Here is a 21,994-nt window from a genome sequence, read left to right as displayed (position 1 = left end):
CTGCAGACCTTCTGCACGTCGGGGACGCCTTTCGAACCGAGCTGCGCGAGCGAGGACGCGTGCTAGTCTCGTCGTCCTTCACCCGCCTCTCCGCTTCCGCGCAGGCCCAGGACCACGGGCGAGCGTACGCGCACGAGCTAGGAATGAACGGCTCGCTTCCTGCGCGGCCCGCGAGCGCCGCCTCGTCCGGCGCGGGCGACCGCAAGCGCGTCACGCTCGTCGAGGGCGCAGACTCGCCCCCGAACAAGCGTGCGAGGCGCGACGACGACGTGCCCGGGATCAAGGTCGAGCAGCAGGCGGACGAGCTTGAGGACGACGACGTGCCCGAAGAGGACCGCAAGCTCGAGGTGCGTCTCGACCGTCTCGTCGATGTGCAGGGAGTGGCTCGCTCTGTCTGGGCGAGACACGATCCTGTGTTGATGCGAGCCTGTCGAGTCCCGCACTGACACAGCCGCGGATTCACAGGCATTCCGCAAGGAAGCCATCTATCGCGAGATGCTCGCCTACAAGCGCCAGCTCTCCCGCGCAACAGCCGAAGCCGCCTCTCTGCGCTCACAGCGGACTGCGTATGAAGTGCGCGTAAGCCGCGTCGAGCTCGCATGGCAGGCGCTCGTCTCCGAGGCGGAGCTCATCCTCCCCTCGACCTCGTCCTCTGCGCCCGCATCCTCTGAGCGCGCTGCGAGCCCGCTTCTCACGAGCGCCGAGCTCGGCGACGATGACGAGCTCGACGAGCTGCTGCGGCACCGCAGCGCGGCGACCAAGGCGCTCCTCGAGCGCCTGCAGTCGCTCCACCCGACCTCGTCGACCGCATCTCCCGACCTCGAAGCGCAGTGCCGCACACTCCTGGTCGAGTCGCAGCACTCGCGCGAGGCGCTGCGCCTCCTGCGCGCCGAGCACGCCGCGACCCTCTCGTCCCTCGAGCAGGCGCACCAGGCACTCGTGCGCGCCGAGCGCAAGTTCGACCGCTACCAGAGCCAGACGGTCGCGGCGCTCGAGGGGCGCCTCGCGCCTGCGTCCAAGCAGGACGTGGGCAAGCAGGGGAGCGCGACGCCCCAGGCCGCAGCGGCGGGCGCGCAGAGCCCCGCTGGGAGGAGCCCGCTGCCGTCCAATGGCGTCAAGCGCGAGGGGTCGAGCGCGGGAGATACAGGCGGAGGCGAGCCTCCGGGGCTCGTCGGGCTGCCGGACGAGGCGGCGAGGGCCGAGGTCGACGAGCTGAGGGCGACGGCGTTGCGGCGCTCAGAGGAGCTGGACGACATGCGCCGCGAGAGGGCGACACTGAAGCTCGAGATTGACACGCTCAGGGGCAAGGTGCGTGGAGTCCCTCATTTCAAGTTTCGCCCAGCCGACCTGGCTGACCTTCTCTCGCCCGCGCACAGCTCGTCAACATCCCTGAAGACGAGATCGCCGAGTCGGCGCTCTTCCGCGCGATGCAGCGGCATGTGCAATACCTGGCGGGAGAGTACGCGACGCTCAAGGGCGATGCAGATCGTGCGATGAAGGAGGCGGACGAGCTGCGCGAAGGCATGGAGGCTTACCGCGAGTCGGCAGTGGTGCGTCGCCTGAGCGCTTCTTAGGCGCGCTCGTGCTGATTGTCTTTTCTCATGCGCACAGCGCGACGCTTCGGAGCAAGCAACCGAACTGCAAAACCGCGTCGCCGCGCAAGAGTCGGACCTCTCGCGCCTGCGCACCATGCGCGACGACTCACGGGCCGAGGTGGCCGAGCTGCGCGCCAAAGAGGCCGACAAGGCGCACGCGCTCGACGAGCTGCGCACGCTCGCCAACGCGCGCAAGGCGCGCCTGCGCGCGTACGAGAGCGAGCTGCGCCGCGTGCGCATCGGGCGCGCGGCGGAGAAGGGCGATGCAGAGGGCGTCGAGCTACGCGTGCGGGAGGCCGAGGCGAAGGCTGAACGCGAGGCGGCGGCGGGCGACGACGACGAGATGGAGGAGGGCGAGGTCGAGGTCGGCGAAGACGACGTCGTCGCCGACCTGTCGGCGCGGTTGAAGAAGGCCGAAGGCCTGCTCCTCGCGCTCGGCGAGCAGTTGAAGGACTATGCCGCGCAGACGGGCGGCATGTCTGCGCCGTCGGCGCAGCAGCTCATCGACAGCGAGACGCGCGCACGCGCCGACCTCGCAGAGGCGCAGCAGCGCATCGTCCGCCTCGAGGCGATTCTCGGGCCCGGCGGGCGGGGAGACGTGCGCGAGCTGGCCGAGCGGCTCGAGGAGAAGCAGCGCGAGCTGAAGAAGGCGGAGGCGGAGGTGAAGGGGTCGGAGGCGGTGCGTTCCTTTCAGAATGTCCACTTAGACCTACGCTCACGTCTGGATCTGCAGGCTACCAACATGCTGTACGGCGAGATCGACCGTTTGTCGACTGCATGGGCAGCGCTGGACGAGCAGAACTCGTCCAAAGTTTTCAACCTGGCGGCGCTCGAGGAGAAGATTCAGCGCCTCAACGCCGATGTACGGTTCTATCCCACATCGTCGCCGTCGGCCGCAAAGCTGACCCTGCTCCCGCGAGCAGAAGGCCAAGTCCGATAATCGGTACTTCTCGACGATGCGCCAGAAGGACAGCCTCGTCAGCGAGAACTCGGTGCTCAACAAGCTCGCCGAGAAGCAGCAGCAAAAGATCGAGGCTGCCGCCGATGCGCAACGCGCGATCTCGCAGCAGCTGGTGCGTCTTCTACGGAGTTGCAGTTCGTCAATCTGAACTGACCCTTATCGCCTGTCCGCAGACTCAGGCAGAACGCGAGATCTCGGCGCACCAGGGCAACGTTCGCGCATGGCAGGAGCAGAACGCCGATCTCAAGCGCAAGAACGCCGAGCTGCAGCTGCGCAACGACGCAGTTGCCGTTCAGGTCAGCGAGGTGCGTTGGCCGTGCGTGTCTCTGCGCCTCAGGAGCAGCCTGCTGACTCCGTCTCGCGCGCACAGCTCACGAACCAGCTCGCACATCGCGTTACCGAGTACGAGCACTCGGCGGCCGCTCGTCTCGAAGCTGAGGAGAAGGCAGCCAAGCTCGAGCAGCAGCTTCAGCAGGCGCAGGCCAAGGCGACCGCGGCAGCTTCGACTACGAGCGGGGCGTCCGACCCGTCCGAGGTCCGCGAGCTGAAGAAGTACAATGCCGACCTCATGGTGCGTTTCATGTTCACCCCCCCTGCCGGCCCAGCACGCCCGACTGATGTCTTGCCTGCACACAGCGCATGCTTCGCTGCTCGACCTGCAACGTCCGCTTCAAGAGCGTCATCATCAATCGCTGCGGCCACACATTCTGCAAGGAGTGCGTCGACACGCGCCTCGCCAACCGCAACCGCAAGTGCATGTCGTGCGCAGCCCAGTTCGGCCGCGACGACGTTTCGCCTGTGTATTTGTAGATACGCTTTGCCCGCTCTCCCTTCTAGTACTCGCATCGCCCCTCACTCGCATTTCGTAAAGGTTGTAACTGCAGTGTCCCTCAGTCCGCTTCGCTCGCGCCTCAGTCCACCTCGCCTCGCTCGAGTCGCTCGATTGCCCGCTCGAGACTCGCCCAGCGCGCCCGGCGGGTGCTCGCGACTAGGAAGGTGCCCATCTCGCTCGTCTGAATCGCGACTGCGCCGTCCAGGTCGATCGGCGCCTTTACCCAGCGGTAGAACGCGATGAGTGGGAGGTTTCCCTCGCCCACCGACTCGCCCTCAACCTCCGCCGCGGCAGCAGGAACGTGGAAGTGCGCGAAGGCACCGGCATGATTGCTGGCGATCCAGCGATAGACGGTGCGCGACGAAGTGGGGCCGGGAAAGCCCCGCTCGGGCATGTATGGCGGCACCCGGCGGTCCTCAGGCGAGAGCAGCAGACGTGCGCGCAGCCAGGGCAGCGTCTTGCATCCATTGATAGTGCGTCGGTGGATCAGGGCGAGTGACGCGATCGACATGAACGTGAGCTGGGAGAGCCTGATCGGCTCGGGAGAGAAAGGGTAGGGGTTGACGGCGTTGCCACAGTAAGCGTCGATTGAAGGGGCAAGGTCCGGACTACTCTCTATGAGCAGCGACCGAATGTTGAAGACGGGAGAGCAGGCGAAGGATGCCGGAGATGCAGTCTCGTCGGCGTGTAGGTTCTGTATTTGCGGGCGTCATTACCAGCGGACGCGAGGTGAGTGTGGCACGGCGCACCTTAATCATCCATGCAAAGACGGCATCGCCGCTCGATATCCATTCCTTGCCGCTCGTTTGCTCCTTGACATCGGCCTTGACCTTCTCGACGAGACGGTCGACGGCTTGGCGGTTGACGAATCCGTAGTGCATCTTGTTCTTGTGCCACAGCTTCTCCCAAAGCATGTTGACGAGGAGCGAAAGCACGCCGAGAAGCGAAACGGGGACCCATCCGGGTGAGAGAGGTGGATGCGTCGGGACGGGTAGGTCTTTGGCCTTAAGACGCTTGATAGCGTCTGAAACGACATTCTCTCCGCCGTGGACCGCGGGCGGCTGCCAAATGCGACCGCTCATCTCGGCGGAGATGAATTCGAGCAGCTTGGCGAGCCCAGTTCCGTCGAAGACGCCGTGCGGGACGCTGATGCCGACTGCCGCAGCATCGGAGAAGAGCGTTACGTGCACCGCAACGAGCGGCCGGCGCGTCTTGGCGTGCTCCTTCAACGATCCTGGCGTTGACGGCGCGCGAAAGTGCTCTGGCGTGAAGTCGGGCTTCGTTCCAGACGGGGAAGTGCTCGAGAGCGGCGCGAGCGGACCGTCGAGCCCCACCGTCTGGTGGTACGGCTTGCTCACGCGCGCGGTCGAGAAGTCGAAGGGTGAAGGCTCGACATCCGTGTCAGGGACTTCGAGGATCCAGCCTTGCTCCTGCACGTCCGGACAAGGCGTCTCGAGGAGATCAACGCTGGACAAGCACTCAAGACAGGCTGGGCGTTCAACTAACCTCATTGTCGAACACAGGAAGACCCTGCAACAGCCGCCAGCGTCTCACGACACGGTCCGTCGCTCCGCGCAGCGATTCGATGAGAGCGTCTCCAGGAGGTCCGCAGGCTTCAGGCAGCGCATAGACGAATGCCCGGCATAGGTGCAGATCCGCTGCGCCTTTGTCAATGTCGGAAAGCTTCACGCGCATAGCTTGAGCGAGTGTAGCGGCTGCAAGATAAGCAGACGGAAGACAGGAATCGAGCACGTTCCCGTCCGTACTGCGCTAGCGTCGAACCCGACCCAGAGTCCACAATTTGATCAGGCTGTGTACACCTTCAAGCTTGCGAGCAAAGCTCTATGGTACGGGGTGGAGGACAGGCCGAGGCAGACTGTCCTCACACGCGCATCTTCCTGGCCTTCTACTTGCTGGCGGCCTTCTTCGACACACACGCGTAGGACTGGCATTTGACACAGAGAGAACGACGGGAATGGAGGGGACGAGGGTATACATGGCGCTGCAATGGAATGCACAGGGGAACGGAACGAAACAGGGGAGACGGCAGAGATCCCTCCCGCGCCTCTATGGCTGTAGAAGACTGGACGTGCACTGCGAGGGATGCAAATGATGGAAAAGCGAAGGGGATTGACGCGTCTACCGCGCTGCGGAGCCGAATCGGGAGAAGAAGCCGGATGCGCGGCGCTCGGTGCTGGGCCTGCAGTGGTACAGCGTCAATCGATGGTCCGGTTTTGCGGTTGGAGGACCACTCACGTAGGCTCTGCCTCGCCGCCGCCGCCGCGCAGAGGCTTGGCGATGCGGCCAAAGTTGAGGTTCGAGGCGCCCGCCGGCTGGTTTTGCGCTGTGCAGTCCGAATGATCAGCTCTTTCACATTCGCCAATCGAGAGCTCAAAGTGGATCTCCGCAAGCTGGAAGATCGACACATCTGCGCAGCATGCGCTGAGCGCAACTCACCTCGGGCCTGGTCGAGCCGCTCCTTGACGGCCTGCAGACGCGCCTCGAACTTGGCGTTCTGCTGGTTGACCTTCTCGTTTGCGTCCTGCAGCAACGCCTCGAGATTCTGAATTCGCTCGTTGCGCGCGATAAGCTTGCGCTCGGCGAGAGCCGTGTCGCGCTTGAGGGTGGTGTTCTGGTCGACGAGCTGGGAGACAGACGGACGGTGAGTGCTGCTCGATCAGCAGCCAATGCAAAGCAGACACACCTGCTTCTGCACGAGCGTGAGCTGGTCGAGGTTGCGCGTGAGGAAGTCCATCTTGCGCTGCTGCGCCTTGCTGTTCGAGTTGCGCGCCAGGTTGCGGTAGTTCTCGCGCGCCTCGTCGAGCGAGATCTCGAGCTCGACGACCTGTCAGATGGCACGATCAGCAGCTGAGTAGGGGTACACGATGCATCAGAAACACACCTTCTCACAGCGATCCTGCAGGTCGCGCATCAGGCTCTTCTTCATCGCGTCAAAGTCGGCGAGCTGTTGCGCGACGGCCTTGTGCTGGCGTTCCATGTCCTTGGCGGCCTCTTCGAGGTTCTTACCGCCCTCGATGCTCGCCGTCGTAATCTTGAACGCACGCTGCAGAATGAACTCATTGTCAGTGGGTCTGGCCTTCTGTGAGCTAAAACGCAGAGAGAACGCACCTCGAGCTCGGCATTCGCTGTTCGTACTTGATCCAGCGTGTCGTTGACACTCTTGAGCTCGTGCGCCTTAAGCTCGAGCTGCTGCTTGGAGTCGTTGCAGTCGTTGAGCGCAGCCTCGAGCTTCATGGCGTACTGCGCTTCAAGCTTATTCTGCAGGTTTCGCATGATTGTCAATGCGAGGGCTGTGGAAATACCGAACAAAGGCGGCGCACCCGGATGTCCTGCACATTGACGGCGTCGGCGCGCTCCTCCTCGGCGACGGTCTTGTCTGCAGATGGAGAAGTTTCGAATGAGGCGAAGTACAAACGCACAGGGCGGAGATCCACGCACCGAGGAGCTCCTCGTACTCCTGCTCGAGGGTCGACAGTCGCTGCTCGAGCTCGTCCCGCCGGCGGGACAGTAAGTCATTCTCGTCGTGCACCTGCTTCGATTTGTCTTGCTGTTCCCGCAGCGAGACGGTCGCGTCCTCGAGCTGTCGCCGCAGCGTCGCGAGATCGTCGGGCGAAAGCGGCTTGTCCGAATGTGCGGCCTCGTCGAGACGAGCCAGCGTCGCGCGGATCTCCGTCTCGCGCTCCGACATGCCACCCTGCGAGCACAAGGTCAGCGGGCGCTCCCGACTATGCGACCGCGAAGAACTCACAGCACCCAAGCCCGCCATCATCGCTGCCATCCGCTCTGCCTTTTTCTTGTCCTTGCCCTCCTGCTCGACCGACCGCTGCGTAGCTTTGGCATCGGCGAGCGATTTCTGCGCGATCCAAGCCGTTCAGTATGTCCTTTGTGTAAATCTGGCGTGAGGGGCACGCACCCGGAGCTCCTCCAACTCGCGCTCGAGCTCGCTGTTCTGCTCCTTGAGCGAATCGCTCGTGATCGCCGCCTCCTTGCTGTCGTACCGCAGACGCTCGAGCTGCAGCCGCAGGTCGGCAAGCTCGCCGTTCATCGACTTGTTCTCGGTCGACGCAACCGCCTCCGACTCCTTGAGCGCGGCGAGCTCCTCGCGCATGTCGCGGATGAGCTTCTCCTGCGACGAAAGTTGCGATTCCTGCAGTACGGAAGCTTTTAGCATTGGCACGACCGCTTGTGCAGCTGATAGGCGGAGAGGCTGGACGCACCGTCTTTGCGACCTGGTCCTCCAAGTCGTTCTGCCTCCGCAGGAACTCCTCCCTCTCATCCTTGTCCATCGTCCCTCCCGTCGGCGTATCGGGCCTGCTGTCGCCCCCCTCGCTGACCCGGTCGAGCGCAGGCGTGCGCGCTCGCGCGCCAGTGGGCAGGGTGCTCTTCGCGCTGCCTGCGCCCGCGCCCGCAAGCGTCGCTGCAGCGCTGCCGGCCCCGACGAGCTTCTCGAGCTCGCCTTCGCCGAGACCGAGCGCGCGCTCCATGCTCGCCCACTGCTCCTTCTCGACCGTGCCGCCTTCGCGCCAGACGTTGACCTCGTGCTCGAGGAGGCCAATGTACGCGCCGGCGTGGGCATAGTCGCGCTGCGCCTTCTTCAGCAGCGTCTTGAGCTCGGCGGGCGACAGCTCGGCGTTGACGCGGGCCTTGTTCTTAATCGACTTGGCACGCATGCCGAAACGGAGCGTCGAGAGCGTCTCGGTCTCGTTGTAGGGCGACGGCGAGCAGTTGATGATGAGTGTGGTGCGGGAATTGCCTCCGAGAGACTCTTGCAGAATGCGCGTGAGCTTGGAGTCTCGGTACGGAATGTGCGACGACTGCGTGCGAAGAGAGGTCAAACCACGCGTCCGCCTGCCAGTTGCTACGAACGCGCGCACCTTTCCGTCCGTGAGTGCATTGATGACCATGCCGAGCGCCGACAGACTCTTGTTGATCTTCTTCGCCTCTTCTAGCGTCTGGCCCGTTGCGCCCGTCTTGCCAATCTTCTCCGAACCGGCCAAATCGACGAGGTAGAGCGATCCCGTCTTCTGCGTGCCAGTCTCCGTGTTGCGAGCCTGCACCATCATGACGAAGATCGAGTGAGAGCGGGATGATTCGGCGTTCATGTCTGTCGTCGCGAGAGGTCAGTCGTTGCTCGATCCACAGTCCAGACGATCTGCCCTACTCGTGGCAGACACAGCTCGTGCAGAGCCACCCTGACGCATGATCTCGAAGACCTCGGCCGAGTTGCCGACGTAGAAGTCGGAGAGGTTCTTGACATAGACTCCGCGCTGCTTGTCCTCGTGAACGGGGAGGTTGTCGTTTTCGGCTGCCCGAGGCATCGTCAGCAGTGAAGCGTGCCATATTGGAGCAAGAACAAGGGCGCACGGGCGAGAAGGTCGCGGATGCGCTCCATGTAGATCTCCATGTACGAGACCTTGACGAGGTACTCGATGTTGGCCGGCGACGAGATGATGGACGCAAAGATCTGCTCCGTGATGCGAGGGATGATACCACGCAGCTCGGAGTCATCAATGTCGGGACCCTGTAGCCTTACTCGTCAGAAACGGCGATCGTCGATTCAGGCTGTCCAAGGTGTCCGAGACGTGGACTTTCGGCTCACCATCATCGTGTGACTCTTGCCCGAGCCTGTTTGACCGTAAGCAAAGACGGTGCCGTTGTACCCCTGAAGCAAATCTGCGACGAGCGTGGAAGGAAGAGGGGCGATCAGCGAATGGCTGAGGCGGCAAGCGCGCGTCCCTCTCAGCCACCCAGCCCACCGCGAACTGATACCCTCAGAAGCATACAGCCCGGGAAATGGCCGCGAAAGAAAGGACCGGAAGAGACGCACCGTCGACGATCCCCTTGACGCCAAACTCGAAAACCTCCTCCTGCTTCGTGTCCATCTGGAACACGCGGTCGAACGTGAAGCCCTGTGCATCGGGCCCTTTCATGCCCTCCTGCGTGCGCAGCTTGACATTGGTCCCCTCCTCGTCGATCTGAACAATGCTCTCGCCGCCCGTCTCGCGCAGTTCGAGCGCATTCGGAGGGCGGAAGCGACAGACAACCTTGATGTTGTTGCTGGCCGACATGGCGAGGCTGGTGAGAGCTAGCGTCAGCTACGAGAGGCTGGGCAAGGGCGAGGTGGACGACGTACGGAGTCGGGTTGAGCGACGATCAGGAACAGAGGGCGAAGGTGGAATGCGCAGCCTACTTCCGCTGGCCGGCTCAGGCGCTCCCAACAAAGCTCGGAAACGGCCGTAACACTCGTCGGGCGCGACCTGGCAGCGAGGTAGCCGAGGGGAACGAGCGGGGAGGGATACGCTGAGGTGGAGCCGACGAGTTTGCCCCGGCGAGCAGGCGAGTGACAGACGCTTATGTGTAGCTCCGAAGAGTCTGTGCAGAGGACGTGGAGTTGTGCACGGCTCAGCAACGCGTGAGGGAGGCGAGATGGAGAGCGCAGCACCGCCCGCTTCTCATCGCCTCGTCCCCGGCGGCCCCCTGTCTCGCAAAACGCAGCCACGAGAGAAAGGGCAGGAAAGGCCACTGCAGTGCCATACACCAACGAGAGAGGCTACACCCGCGTCGTATCCTCGCCGACGAGCTCGCCCTCGGCGCGCTCACCGATCGGCGTGCTCGCCTCGCCCGGCGACTCGACTGGCATGTCCGGCACCTTGTCCTCCTTGGCCGCCGCCGTACCCACAGGCGGGGCGAGCCCTCCTCCGAGCGTCGTTCCAAACGTCGCCGCCGTCGCCGCGAGCCCCGTGTGCTCGGACGGGTCGACCGCCTTGCCCTTCGCGTCGCCGCTCGCCTCGTCCTGCTTCTCCTCCTCGACCTCGTCCTCCTGCCGTACCGCCGCATCGCGGTCGTCGTTCTCCTCCTCCTCCTCGTCACTCGGCGCTCGCCCACTCGCGCTCGTCTCCACCGTGCGCATCGACCCCCTCCTCTCCTTCCTCTCCCTCGAAAACCGACTCGCGCCGTCCCCCTCCTCACCCTGCGCGCCCTCGCCACGCGCCGCCCCAAACCGGCTCCGCACACTCGGCGCCGCTCCAGGCGCCCGCATTCCACCACTGCCGCTGGCGAGCGCACTCCACGTGCTGCGGCCCCCGAGGCTCTCCTCGCTCGCGCGGCGCGAGCCCGCGAGTGCGCGCACGCTCGCGTCCTCGTCGGCGGCGTACGCGTCGCCGCCTGCCGCCGCAGCCGTAGACAGGAGGGAGCCCTTGCCGCCGCCGCCGCCGATGGAGCGCGCCTGCTGCTTGGTCGACGAGCCGCTGAACAGGCGCAGGCCCGCCCCGCCGGCCGTCGTGCCCCACGAGTTGCGCCCCTTGGTGCTCTCGGCCGCGCCGGCGCCGCCGCCGCCACTGGCCGAGCCGATGAAGCTTGGCGCGAAGCTCGAGCTCGCGAGCGTGAGCATCGACGCGTTGTCGGCGGGTGGGAAGGCCGGGTGCGGGTTGTTGCGCGGGTGCGCGAGCGTGTGGTACGGCACGCCCTGCACGCCAGGCGAGTCGGGAAGATCGAGAGAGGGAGAGGCGCCGGGCCCGCCGTTGAGCGCCGAGAGGGCCGCGCCGGACGGCGTGAGCGAGATGGACGACGAGGTGGATGAGGTCGAGGGGCGGTGCTGGTGCAGTCCTCCTGATCCACCTAACGGCGAGGCCGGGGAAATCGGAGACTGTGTCGCAGGAGAGGCCGGGAGAGCCGAAGAGAACGAGGGTTGCGGCGCGGCGGCACCGCCAAAGTAGCCCGTCCCCGTCCCGGGAACGACGGCGATGCGGTTCGCGCCTCCACCCGAGTCGACCGAGAGGAGCGTTGTCGGCTTGGTCGACGCGTAGCTCTTGTACGTGCTCGCGTGCGTCGGGGCAAGCGACGACGCGTGCGACGACGAGTCGACCGTGAGACTGCTCGGTGGGCGGGTCGAGGGCGAGATGGCATAGACGGACGCATCCGTGTCGGCGCCCGACATGGCGCTCTGCGCAGAGACAGAGTCATTGCGGTGCCGTCGACCCTGCCCGTCGACCTGTCCGTCGTCGGCGGCGCGCCTCTCCCTCGACGAGCTCCGGCTCCGGCTCCTGCTCGGGCTGGTGCTCCCCTCGAACGGCGGCTGACTCGGGCTAGACAGGGGCGGACTCGCCGCAGCCGGGGCAGGAGACTGGGTGCCCTGTTGTGCCTGCTTGTCGCGGGCGTTGGCGGAGCGCTGCTTGTTGGACGACCCGCCGCCGAGGAAGCGGGAGAGCGTCTTGAAAACGCGCTTGTGTGAGGGCTTGGAGGGGGTGCCTCCGCTCGCAGTGCGCTGTTGCGGAGCGAGTGGCGGGCTCGGCTGGGGCGCAGTGGCAGTGGCCATGGCGGGCGGACGTGCGGAGAGGTCGGGACGAGATGACCAGGTGTGCGGGGAGGGACGAGCGCGCGAGAGCAACGGAGGGCAGGCTGGGCTGGCTTGGGTAGACTCAGTCAGAGCTGCTGTGCTCGCTGGCGAGCAGCACAGACGCGGGTGAGCGAGAGGAGCGAGGCTGACTGCGCGGGAGCGTCTGCGAAGGGGCGCTCCACTTCCGCAAAGTGCTAGCCTCAACCCTGTCATGACCCGCCCCGGGCACGGCAGAACAGACTCACTTAGCAAGTCAGATGGCTAGGTACTGACGAGCAGATTGGCAACACGAAAGGGCGAGGCAAGAGGGGGTACTGACGAGGGGGCACTGACAACGGAAGTGGGGCACAGACCAGAGCATTCGAGGCAAGACAAAAGCTGCAGACACGGAAGCCCCCTTGAGAGCGGGGGTACGTACAACCGGAGGCGACGGACAAGTCGAGCGAGCGAGCGGCTGCGAAAGCGCTCACAGCGACGACGAAGCGGGCGGGTCCCCCTCGCCGACGCTTCCGTTGCGGCTCTTGACCTCGGTCAGGCCGAGCTTGAACCCGCCTCGCGGCACACCGTCGCCGCGAAGCTGCAGCCCGCCCGGCCCGCCCCACGCGCCGCTCATGCCTGCCGCCCCTCCACTGCCGGCCCCTGCGCCGAGGTAGTCTCCCGCATCGCTCTCGCCGCCGGGCGTGCTCGCCACGTCCGTCTCGTCGCCCTCGCCGCCAAAGAGCGGGCCGTCGAGCCCGATGCTCGGCGCGCGGTCCCGCGACATGCGCCGCACCGTGCTCGACTCGTCGCCGCTCGACGCGGCGCTCGATACGTGCTCACGCGCGGGCTTTCGCCGGCGCGTCGCCTGCGTCGGAGAGGAGGGCGTGCGCCGTTGCTGCGCTACGGATGACGGGCTCGTCGACGTCCCGGACGACGAGTGGGCGGCAGAGGGGAGGTCGGACGTCTTGATCGCTGCGAGTGCCGGCGGCTTGCCTCGACGGGGCGACTCGGGCGGGAGCGAGGCGTTGTCCGAGTAAGCGGGCGAGGGGAAGACGTCGCTCGCGCCGGACGAAGATGCGCCAGAGGACGAGTCGGACGAAGAGGGGAGAACGCCGGGCCCGTGGTTTGGCGAGTGCGTGGCGTCGCCCGTCGGGACGGCGACGAGCTTTGGCTCCTTCTCTGGGTCTTTGAAGTGGCGTCTGTAGTAGACAGGAACGTTTGGGACGAGCGATATCAGCGGGAGAGCTCCAGCATACACTCGACGGAGACAAGGACGAGAGGGGCGGAAGAGTACACGTACGTCGAGGCGTAGCCGAGTGGTCGCAGCACAAAGCGGAAGAAGGCCCAGCCTACGATGTCGACCTGCGCAGGGCCTCGAGAACCGTCAGCGAACGCACCGCGACCGATCGCTTGGCCGGACCAAGGAACGGTACTCACGACGGCGAGGGCTGCGACGGGGAGGAAGAGCGCAAGAGCCAGCACGCGGAAGAGCGCAGGGAGGAACTGGATCGACGGCGGCAGGTCCGAGTGCGACACGAAGACGATGCGGGTCGTCGCCGCACTCCACTCGTCGAGCGAGGCGGGGAGCCCGACCAGCTTGGCCGACGACGCCAGCGTGGAGTGCATCGCGTGCACACGCTTCCCAGCAGGAGCACGAGAGCAACGAGAGCGGCGGACTCGGTGGCGAGGGCAGCGAGAGCCAGAACTCGGAGCTCGCCGCGAGAGCCGACAAGGGGCTGCGGGCGAGCGAAAAACGCGGAGTCCGAGTCCGGGGGTGGCGCGGCGAGACCAGCACCGCTCTCTTCGATACTGAGCACTGCTTGAGACGATGCGTTTACTGCACGCAACAGAGACTAGAATCGAGCTATTGTAGACAGATAACGATGAAGTTGAGACGATGAGGAGGAGAACAGGTTGGTCGCGCCGGCCCCGACAAGAGGGCGGCTGCGCTTAGGCTAAGAACAGATGCAGAGTGCACAAGGTGGTCAAGAAAGGATGTAGCGAAAGAAAGGGGGCGAGGAGAAAGAACGAAGGAGGGAGGGAGGCAGACGACGGCACGGATGGACGGAGGGGGGACCACGGCGAGATACTGGTGTGTATGGGATGCGTCTATGTCGCAGGCGTAAGGGTCTGTATGAAGCAAGCAGTAGGGCGGTTGGCGGACGATACATCACTCGTCAATGTCCATCCGCTCGTCGTCGCCGGTCTGGACCTCGTCGATGCGGTAGGTGGGCGGCTCGCTCGCGGGCAGCAGCGGGAATGCCGGCGCGACGGGGCTTGCCGCCTGGTCGGGCCAGGCCTTGGCAAACACGTCGTGGAGGAACGAGTCGGCTTCGGCGCACACGGCGCCGAGCACCTCGGGCGGCTCGTCGGCGCGGCGGTCGGGCCGCAGCGAGTGATACAGCATCTGGCCGAGTTGCGCAACGACCGGGTGCTGCGCGACGTCGGTGATGGCCGCGCGCAGGTCGGGCGACTGGTGCAGCATGCCGTGCAGGATGCCGATGAGCGTCGGCGAGAGGCGGGCGAGGTCGACGTCGGAGAAGTCGTTCGAGCGCAGCTTTTGCCATGCGGGCCCGTTGTCGGGCAAGACGACATTGGCGGCGGCTTCGAGGATGATCAGGCCGAGGCTAGTTAAGAAGGCTCAGGTCAGCTTCATTGAGCACAGCAGTAGAGTCCGGTAAGCAACGCACCTGAAGACGTCGGCCTCCTTGCCGTACCGCCCGCTGAGGATCTCGGGCGCGATGTACTCGCGGTCGCCCTCGCGCTCGAGATCCTCCGGCGCGTCGCCGTTGCTCTTGGCGCGCGCGCGCTTCTCGCCGGCCTCTGTGCGCCAGATCGTGTCGCCGCGGAGACCGTCCCAGCCGGGCGTGTCGACCGCGGCGCCCTTCATGATGCTGAGCGGGTCGGTCCGGGGCCAGCGCGTCGCGAGGCCAAAGTCGCCGATCTTGAGGTGCCCCTTGTCCGTGATGAAGACGTTGGCCGGCTTGAGATCGAGGTGCAGCACGTTGCGCGAGTGGAGATGCGCGACGCCCGCCGTGAGCTCAGCGAGGATCTTCCACACGCGCGCCTCGTCGAGCTGCTCGTGCTCGCTGCCGTACATCTCGAGCCACCACGAGAGGTTGCCTGCAGGGCAGAGCTCGGTTTGAATGAAGAGATGGCCGCTCTGCTCCCAGGCGTCGACAAGCGAGATGAGGTGCGGAGACGCGTCGGTTTCGGACGAGAAGAGGCGAAGAATGTCGACCTCCTCGAGGCGGCGCAGGCTGTGAGCGACGCGAGATTTAGTAATCACACGGGCTGAAAGTGCTGAAGAGAAGCACGCACCGGTCCTTGGGGCCGAGGAAAGCCGCCTTAGTGCGCTTGACGGCGTAGACCTTGCCTTCGCGCGAATGGTCCGAGACCTCCCACGCGTCGCTGAACGCGCCGTTGCCAAGCGAACGCAGCAGAGTGTAGTTGGTCTCGAACCAATTGGGCTGCGCCATCTCCTGCTGCCGGAGCGAGAGCACCGTCGAGCTCGAGTGGCGGACCTTGAACTGCGGGCGTCCATTGCTCGATCCGCTCGAGGCCGACGACGCGACGAGGCCGAGCAGTGCACCCGTCTTGAGGAGGTGCTGCCGGTGCTCGGCTTCTGAGAGCGGGAACGAAGAGCGAGGAGCGCCGTGCGGAGTCGCGACGGGCTGGAGGAAGATGGTCGACTGGCCGGCAGGTGCGAACGGGTGAGATGGGAGGTTCGGGAACGCTGGTGTGGCAGGCGTGATAGGAATCTCCTCCGTTGGCGTGTCGAGCAGTTGCGTTCCTGTAGAAGGCATGGTGTGAGTAAGACATCCGCCGCAAGCGTGACCAGACGCGAGCCGGCTCACCCTCCCAGTATCGCCCGCCGACACTCCTCGTCGGGGTCATGGGCTCGCCCTCGGCGACCGTGCCCGACATGCTGCTCTTGCCCGAACTCGAGCTCCCACTGCGATATTGCGCCGCCGGGCCGCCCCCGCCGAAGAACCCACCCTCGCTCGACAGCTGTCCGCTGCTCCGACGGCGGAACATGGCTGGACGCACGCGCCCGAGGCTGCTTCGGACCGACGACGACGCCGAGCTGAAGCGCGAAGAGGCGCTCTTGGACGCGTGCACCGTCGGCGACATATCGCCCGACGAGGCTGCACCGCCCGCCGAACCCGGCTGGGCGGTCGTGCCGTCGGATGAGACAGAGCGGCCAGACAGGGGCGAGATGCTGCGCAGGAAGGGCTTCTTGCTGCTGCCGAGAGGCGAGATCGATTCGCGCGCTTCGCTGAGGAGTAGGTCGTCGCGCGTGTCGATGAGCGTGAGCGCCGCCGCTTGCTGCGTCGAGAGCGCGCCGCAAGCGCCTATGGGCGAGCCAGCGTCGAGCGCATGCGTGGTGGGCGAGTCTGCGCCCTCGGGCGAGTCGTTCGTGTCTTGGATCACGACGCCGGGTGTCGAGACGGTGCCGAGGGAAGACCTCCCAGCTGGCATGGCGGCGCCTGCAGCCGCCGCAGCCTGGAAGGCCGAGCGCTTGACAGGCGTGTCGGGCATCGACGGGCGCGAAAGGCTCGTCACGAGCGGGTTGGGCAGCGGCGGGTGGTGCATCTCGGGGGCAAAGTCGCCGCTCGCGAGAGAGGGCTTCATTGGCGATGCACGCGGCAGACCGCCCGTGCCCTCGCCGAGCTGCTGCTGGAGGTGCTGGTGGAGGTTGAAGGTTGGCGCGCCGCTGTTGCCGAGACTGTTGGTGCGCGGTCGGCTGCGCTTGCTGACGAGTCCGGTCGACATGAAGGCCGCGGCGAGCGGCCTGACGTTCTTGTAGTTCTGCGGCGTGAAGAAGGCGCCGTCGCCGCCTGCGCCGCTTGCGCCCTCAGGATGCGCGGCGCCATGCGTCGAGTTGAGCGAGTGCGCCGAGGTCGAAGCCGTGACGGCACTGTGGTCGCCGTGGTCGATCTGGCCCGAATGCGACGTGCACAGCGACGACGACGAGATGGACGTCGCGGCGTCTGTGAGCGCGGGCGCCGTGTCTCGCCAGCTGTCGATGCTGAGGCGCGAAGGCGCCTCGTCCTCGTCCATCAGGTCGTCGTCGTCCTCGCGGCTCGACTTCCACCGCGGCTGAACGGGCGACGAGCTCGGCGGGTTCACCATGGGCGAGACAGCACCGAGCTTGCTAGTTGCTGCGCCGCCGAGCAGCGCACCATTCGCATTGCGCTTGCGGCCGGCGGGAGCAGCTTGGAGGGGCGTGCCTGCATCACTCGCGTGTCAGTACATCCGAGCGCAAGGCAGCGGATTCTGAAAGCACGAGAGAGCGCACCGAATGGCCTCAGCGTGTCGAACGATTGCACCCTCTTCCCCAACCCTCTTGCGCCTCCGCCGCCAAATGCGTCCGCCTCTCCAAGCGGCGCCAAGCTGAGCCTCTTCGCCGCGCTCGTGGTCGGGCCCAGCGGCCGCAGCCTCGGCATCGGCGGCGGGCCGAGCTCGTCGCCCGCCGCCGAGCCCGTCTTCATGTCGGGCATGCTCGTCGACCCGGTCGTCGTGCTCGTCTTCCTCGCCGACGCATGCGGCGCCGGCGAGGCACTCCCAGCCGTAGCAGGGGAAGCGGCGGCGTAGGGCGAGAGCGCATGGAGGGACCAGTTGCTCGCCTGCGGGAGCATCGAGTGCCTCCTCGCCGAGCGGTCGGCAACTTCGCCCGCCCCTCCTGCTCCTCCTCCTGCGCCAAGTGGACTCGCACCAAAGAGCGCGAAGGGCGCTCCGTCTACCGCGCCCCGACGGCGCGGCGGCGTCATCGTCTCGTCAAGGAGCGAGAGCGACGGGCTGATGGCGCCGTCGCCGCGCAGCTCGCTGCCCGAGGTTGAGAAGTAGTCGATCGCCGGGCCCGACTCGGAGAGCGTGTCGAGCCCCGTCCCGCTCGAGGCGACGCGCGCGCGCGGAGGCGCGACGCCCGAGCGGAGCGAGGTCGTCGAGGGTGCCGGGGCGCCGCTGTCGAGCGAGGGGCCGGCAGAGGACGGAGGCGCAGCGGGCGCGGGCGACGGCGACGGGAGCGCGGGAGAGAGCTTCTGCGTCTCGAAGCCCGGGTGCGAGAACGAGGCGGGGATCGGGACAATGTTGAAGGACGGGACGGACGGGCGCGAAAGCGACTTTGCGCGCGCAACCTTGCGCGGCGCGTTCGTCACCGCCGCGCTGGAGCTCGCCGCCGAAGATGCGGACGAAAGGCCCGGGCCAGCCGCGGCCGAGACGGAGGGCCCGCCAAAGACGGCATCGTCGCCGGAAAGCCCGCCGCCACTACTCGATTCGCTGTCGGTCTCGGCGAGCGAAGTGAGGCGGTCGATCGAAACGCGCTTCGACGGCGGCGGGGCAAGGCTGCTGTCGGCGGAGGAGGAGGAAGAAGCGAAGGCGCTGGCGGGCGAGCCGTTCGAGAGGAACGGGTTATCAAAGTCGAGCGAGGGCGCCGAGCGCGGAATCGATGCCGGCGAGGCAGCAGCGAGGAGCGGTCCTTCGCCTGCTGCGGCGTGGTACGAGAGCATGCGCGAAGAGCGGAACGAGTGCGCGTGCGCGAGCGAGTGCGTGCGCGAATGGCCATGGTGGGGGTGATGGTGATGGTGGTGCGACGGGCCGGCATGGTGAAGCGCGTGGATGTGGTGTCCTTCCCTCCGCGGCAGCGCAGACACGACGGGACTCGCAGCCGGGTTCGGGCGGAACGAGTCGCGCGCGTCGTCCTCCATCTCGTCGCTCTTGCGCCGCCGAGACTCGGACGGCGGGGGCTCGAGCCGCGCGGCAAACTCGTCGCCGGCGAGCCCGTACGACGGCCTGGGCCGTGCAGCGCGCGGCGAGAGCTCGTTGATCGGGCTCGACATCTCTGCCGCACTCGCCGGGGAGCGCCGCCTCGGCGCTGCAGGCGAGATGTCGCCCTCTACTCCGCGCGCCGCATCCTCGTCGCGCTCGAGCGGCAGGTGGAGAGGGTCGGGGCTCGTCGGCGCCGACGAAGGGTGGTTGGCGATGACGGCGAGGTCGTGCTGCCAGTCGTTGAGGTCGAACGCCTTTCGCGCAGCCGTCGAGCTCCGCGTCTTGCCGAGCACGGCGCCGCCAAACGCGTTGGCGAGCTTCTTGAGCCCGGCGACCTCGCGTTGCCCGGGGCGCGTGCTGCCTCTCGGCGGCGCGGCAGGCGACGGGGCCGGGCACTTGCTCGTACTGGCCGTGGGCGGGAAGGGCGAGGGCGCGGCGGCATGCGCGTGCGGCAGCTCGCCCGTGACTTCGGGAGACGGCGGAAAGAGGACTGCGCTTGTCCCTCGGCCGCGGCCCTTGGGCTGGTTGCGGTCTGACTGGGCGACACCGGCTAGCTTGACGGGGCTCTGCAGCTTGTCGTTCGCGGCGGTGGCGGCGGGTGCGACGGCTCCGCCGTTGAGCAAGTTGCTCTTGGAGGTGAAGGGCGTGCGCTGGAAGGACCTGCGCGGGCGGAGGATGTGGGTGTGCGGCGAGCGCGAGGGGGATCGCGGCGAGGGCGACGGGCGGAGCGAGTCCATCGCTGGGCAAGGGGTGGAGCCTCTCAGTCGTCCTGCACAGTGTCCTTTGTGAGTCTGAGCACCTCTCACCGGCGCTCGGATGCGAGAGAGACGCACGCGCGGTTTGTTTATCGGCGAGGGGCGGCGGGGTGCGCGTCGGCGGCGGTGACTCGGAGCGGCGGGAAGCGCGGGTGACTGGGCCGAGCGGTGGGTGGGTCGCGCGCTGGACCACGCCGGCAGGAGCACTCTGGCAGCGCGAGCCCGAGAGCGAGTGCGACGCAGCCGGCGAGGGCGAGCGGGCGGGGCACGGCGACTCCTGTCTGCCCGCCCCAGCGACGCGTCGAGCCGCGTCGGCGCTCTCTCTGCCCGCGCCACGACGGTGGCATCTGGCGACTCACGGGTGGTACTGTACAATGGCAGGGGACGAGGAACAGCTGCAGTGCAACTCGCCCAGACACACCGACTCGGCCACGCATGCCTCGCTCCCTCTCCTCGTTCAGGCAGGCTTTCCTCTCTGTGCGCATGCCAGCCGACGTCGAGGCATTCCGCGCGCCCCTCGTCGTGCTCCACGTCTCCTGAGCATCGGGATCTCGCCCTCTGCACGTCGCAGCGGAATGCTCCCTCTTGCTGTCCAGGCTCGCAGAGCTCCACCCTCCTCTGCCTGAGTCTCTGTTCTCCTGATGCCCGGCCGTGCCTTCGCTCCTGCCGCGCTTCGGCAGCGTGTGCATCGGCTGACGCTCCGCCTCGTCGATTCTGGCGGGACAGGGGCTTGACGCTCCCACCCTCGCAGTTGGTGGTTGAATGAGCCGATGACTCCGCAGAGGGCGTCGGACAGAAGGACCGCGCATGCAAGCAGCTCAATCAGACCTGTAGTAGTAACGAAGCGGTGCAAGGCAGCACCAAGGAGACTTTAGCCAACATGCAAGCATAGGATGAGGCGGATTGAGCTGTGCCGGTCTACCGCGAGAGGTCTCAGCAGCACTGCGGGAATGCAGACACAGCGAGGGTGTGAGCAGATTCAGCGTGCGCGGTGATCGGTGAGCAAGCGCGAAGCGGGAAAGTCGGCATGATCGTGAGAGCGATGAGAACGTCGAGGCAGACGTCGAGACGAGCGAGAGCAGCGGGACCAGCGCGGACGGCTCGGGCTTGGTCCTGCAGCTTGTGTGTACACGCTTGGTGTGTCCCGTCTCCCTCAGGCCGTGTCGGCAGGAACGGCTCTTCGGCAAGAAGCGGGGCGAGCGAAGCTCTGGCACCTTCTGCACCGCCTCTTCCCCACCGAGCCAGCACTCTTCTTCTCCTGCTTGCTGCTGATCGAAGGCCCCAGCGAGAACCCGTGCCCGAACCGCTGCTCGTCCGCCCCCGACCCCGTCTCCTCGTCACCGCCACTTCGCTCCCGTCATGTCGTCCTCGCAGGGCTACACCGTCGAGCCTCCCTCGTACACCCCCGCAGCGCCCGCACCGCCTGCCAAGAAGGGCGCGAACGCCTACGGCGCCACCGCCGCTGCCGCCGACGCGGCTCACGAGCCGCTCCTTGCGCCTGGAGAGGGGCACGCTGCGAGGGACGCCTGGGGTGAGGACGACGACGGCCTCGACGACGATTTCAAGGTGTGTCTCTCCCAGATGGAAGCAATGCGGACGCTGAACTGACGAGACGAGCCCGCAGATTGGAGTGACGGTCAGCCAGTCGGCCCAGTCGATCCGGCATGCGTTCGTCTCCAAGGTCTATGGCGTACTCTTCTGCCAGATCGTGCGTTTGACCCTTCGCATGCCACATGACGGGCACCGTTACTGACGATGCGCTTCGCTCCGCAATAGCTTCTGACAACCGTCGTCGGCTGGGTCATGTCGGCAAACGAGAGCATCTCGCTCTGGACGCACGAGCACAGCGGCCTCATGCTCCTCCCCGCCTTTGGCGCCATCGTCGCCATGCTCGCCGTCTACTGGAAGCGCCACTCGAGCCCCGCCAACGTCATCCTCCTCGGCTTCTTCACCCTCCTCGAGGCTGTCACGCTCGGATCCGTCGTCGCCTTGTTCGACTCGGGCATCGTGCTCCAGGCGTTCGTGATCACGACGCTCGTCTTCCTTGGCTTGACTGTCTTCACCTTCCAGGTGCGCTTTTTGGGCCCTTCTCCTCCCGTGCACGCTCTGATCGACCGGCTCGTGCAGACAAAGTACGACTTTAGCTCGATGGGGTCATACCTCTACGCGACGCTCCTCGTCTTCTTCTTCACGTCCCTCGTCGGCGTCTTCCTCCCGTTCAACCGCACCTTTGACCTCGTCGTCGCCGGCGCCGGCACCCTCCTCTTCAGTCTGTACATCGTCTTCGACACGCAGATGATCCTCAACCGCCTGCACGTCGACGACTGGGTTGTGGCGTGTGTCTCGCTGTACCTCGAGTGCGTCGGGACCTTTCCGCCCTGTTCGACTGAGTACTGATCTGCGCGGACTTTTGACACAGCATCGTCAACCTCTTCCTCCAGATCCTCCGCATCCTCTCGGACGTTGAGGAGCGCTGAGACTGCTCGGCCCTAGTCGTCTATGCCAACGTGCCGCTTCCTGACTTCGACAAGGTCCCGCTTGGCCTTCTTCCTGTATCCGACCTCGCCTTCTCACTCGTTGTGTTCCCTAGCGTTGTCTCACCTTGTCTCTTACTTGCCTTTGGTCGTCTGGAATGTAGTCGTCACGACCTTCAGCTCTTCTGCGTCAAGCGAGTGAGTGGTGCGCCTCGCAGAGCCTTCGTGCTCGTGTGTCGACACATTTGCACAAGTGTCGCATTATGCAGGG

At 66.0% G+C, this 21,994-nt stretch overlaps 7 protein-coding genes across 7 annotated transcripts; 2 read left to right on the top strand and 5 right to left on the bottom strand.

Moving 5' to 3' along the window:
* Window positions 1–143: 143 nt before the first annotated feature.
* On the top strand, window positions 144–3,366 carry JCM10292_001407 (uncharacterized protein; the record flags this gene model as incomplete). Its single annotated transcript, XM_076651185.1, has 9 exons — window positions 144–347; window positions 466–1,308; window positions 1,377–1,550; window positions 1,612–2,274; window positions 2,329–2,457; window positions 2,519–2,668; window positions 2,730–2,861; window positions 2,927–3,127; window positions 3,193–3,366. 9 exons carry the CDS (start codon window positions 144–146, stop codon window positions 3,364–3,366), a joined length of 2,670 nt encoding a protein of 889 aa, XP_076503220.1.
* Window positions 3,367–3,467: 101 nt separating this feature from the next.
* Window positions 3,468–4,899, bottom strand: JCM10292_001406 (uncharacterized protein; the record flags this gene model as incomplete). The annotated part of the gene is made up of 2 exons (XM_076651184.1): window positions 3,468–4,082; window positions 4,138–4,899. The coding sequence occupies 2 exons, from the start codon at window positions 4,897–4,899 to the stop codon at window positions 3,468–3,470; spliced, it is 1,377 nt and encodes a 458-aa protein (XP_076503219.1).
* A 628-nt stretch (window positions 4,900–5,527) lies between these two features.
* Window positions 5,528–9,477, bottom strand: JCM10292_001405 (uncharacterized protein; the record flags this gene model as incomplete). Its single annotated transcript, XM_076651183.1, has 16 exons — window positions 5,528–5,588; window positions 5,645–5,732; window positions 5,846–6,032; window positions 6,093–6,233; window positions 6,291–6,452; window positions 6,518–6,667; window positions 6,730–6,785; window positions 6,848–7,103; window positions 7,158–7,262; window positions 7,323–7,556; window positions 7,627–8,223; window positions 8,284–8,513; window positions 8,571–8,714; window positions 8,774–8,930; window positions 9,009–9,082; window positions 9,237–9,477. The coding sequence occupies 16 exons, from the start codon at window positions 9,475–9,477 to the stop codon at window positions 5,528–5,530; spliced, it is 2,883 nt and encodes a 960-aa protein (XP_076503218.1).
* Window positions 9,478–9,959: 482 nt separating this feature from the next.
* On the bottom strand, window positions 9,960–11,723 carry JCM10292_001404 (uncharacterized protein; the record flags this gene model as incomplete). Its single annotated transcript, XM_076651182.1, has 1 exon — window positions 9,960–11,723. The coding sequence occupies one exon, from the start codon at window positions 11,721–11,723 to the stop codon at window positions 9,960–9,962; it is 1,764 nt and encodes a 587-aa protein (XP_076503217.1).
* Window positions 11,724–12,210: 487 nt separating this feature from the next.
* Window positions 12,211–13,349, bottom strand: JCM10292_001403 (uncharacterized protein; the record flags this gene model as incomplete). The annotated part of the gene is made up of 3 exons (XM_076651181.1): window positions 12,211–12,922; window positions 13,024–13,085; window positions 13,161–13,349. The coding sequence occupies 3 exons, from the start codon at window positions 13,347–13,349 to the stop codon at window positions 12,211–12,213; spliced, it is 963 nt and encodes a 320-aa protein (XP_076503216.1).
* A 544-nt stretch (window positions 13,350–13,893) lies between these two features.
* JCM10292_001402 (uncharacterized protein) lies at window positions 13,894–19,231 on the bottom strand (the record flags this gene model as incomplete). The annotated part of the gene is made up of 5 exons (XM_076651180.1): window positions 13,894–14,350; window positions 14,414–14,983; window positions 15,045–15,516; window positions 15,581–16,957; window positions 17,026–19,231. 5 exons carry the CDS (start codon window positions 19,229–19,231, stop codon window positions 13,894–13,896), a joined length of 5,082 nt encoding a protein of 1,693 aa, XP_076503215.1.
* A 1,377-nt stretch (window positions 19,232–20,608) lies between these two features.
* Window positions 20,609–21,726, top strand: BXI1 (Bxi1p; the record flags this gene model as incomplete). The annotated part of the gene is made up of 5 exons (XM_076651179.1): window positions 20,609–20,815; window positions 20,874–20,957; window positions 21,026–21,319; window positions 21,377–21,606; window positions 21,669–21,726. The coding sequence occupies 5 exons, from the start codon at window positions 20,609–20,611 to the stop codon at window positions 21,724–21,726; spliced, it is 873 nt and encodes a 290-aa protein (XP_076503214.1).
* Between the last annotated feature and the right edge of the window lie 268 nt (window positions 21,727–21,994).

The sequence above is a fragment of the Rhodotorula paludigena genome, assembly GCF_050403205.1.
Source record: "Rhodotorula paludigena JCM10292 DNA, Rt_paludigena_JCM10292v1_ctg47, whole genome shotgun sequence".
NCBI lineage: Eukaryota > Fungi > Basidiomycota > Microbotryomycetes > Sporidiobolales > Sporidiobolaceae > Rhodotorula > Rhodotorula paludigena.
This window is presented reverse-complemented; position numbering and strand designations above follow the sequence as displayed.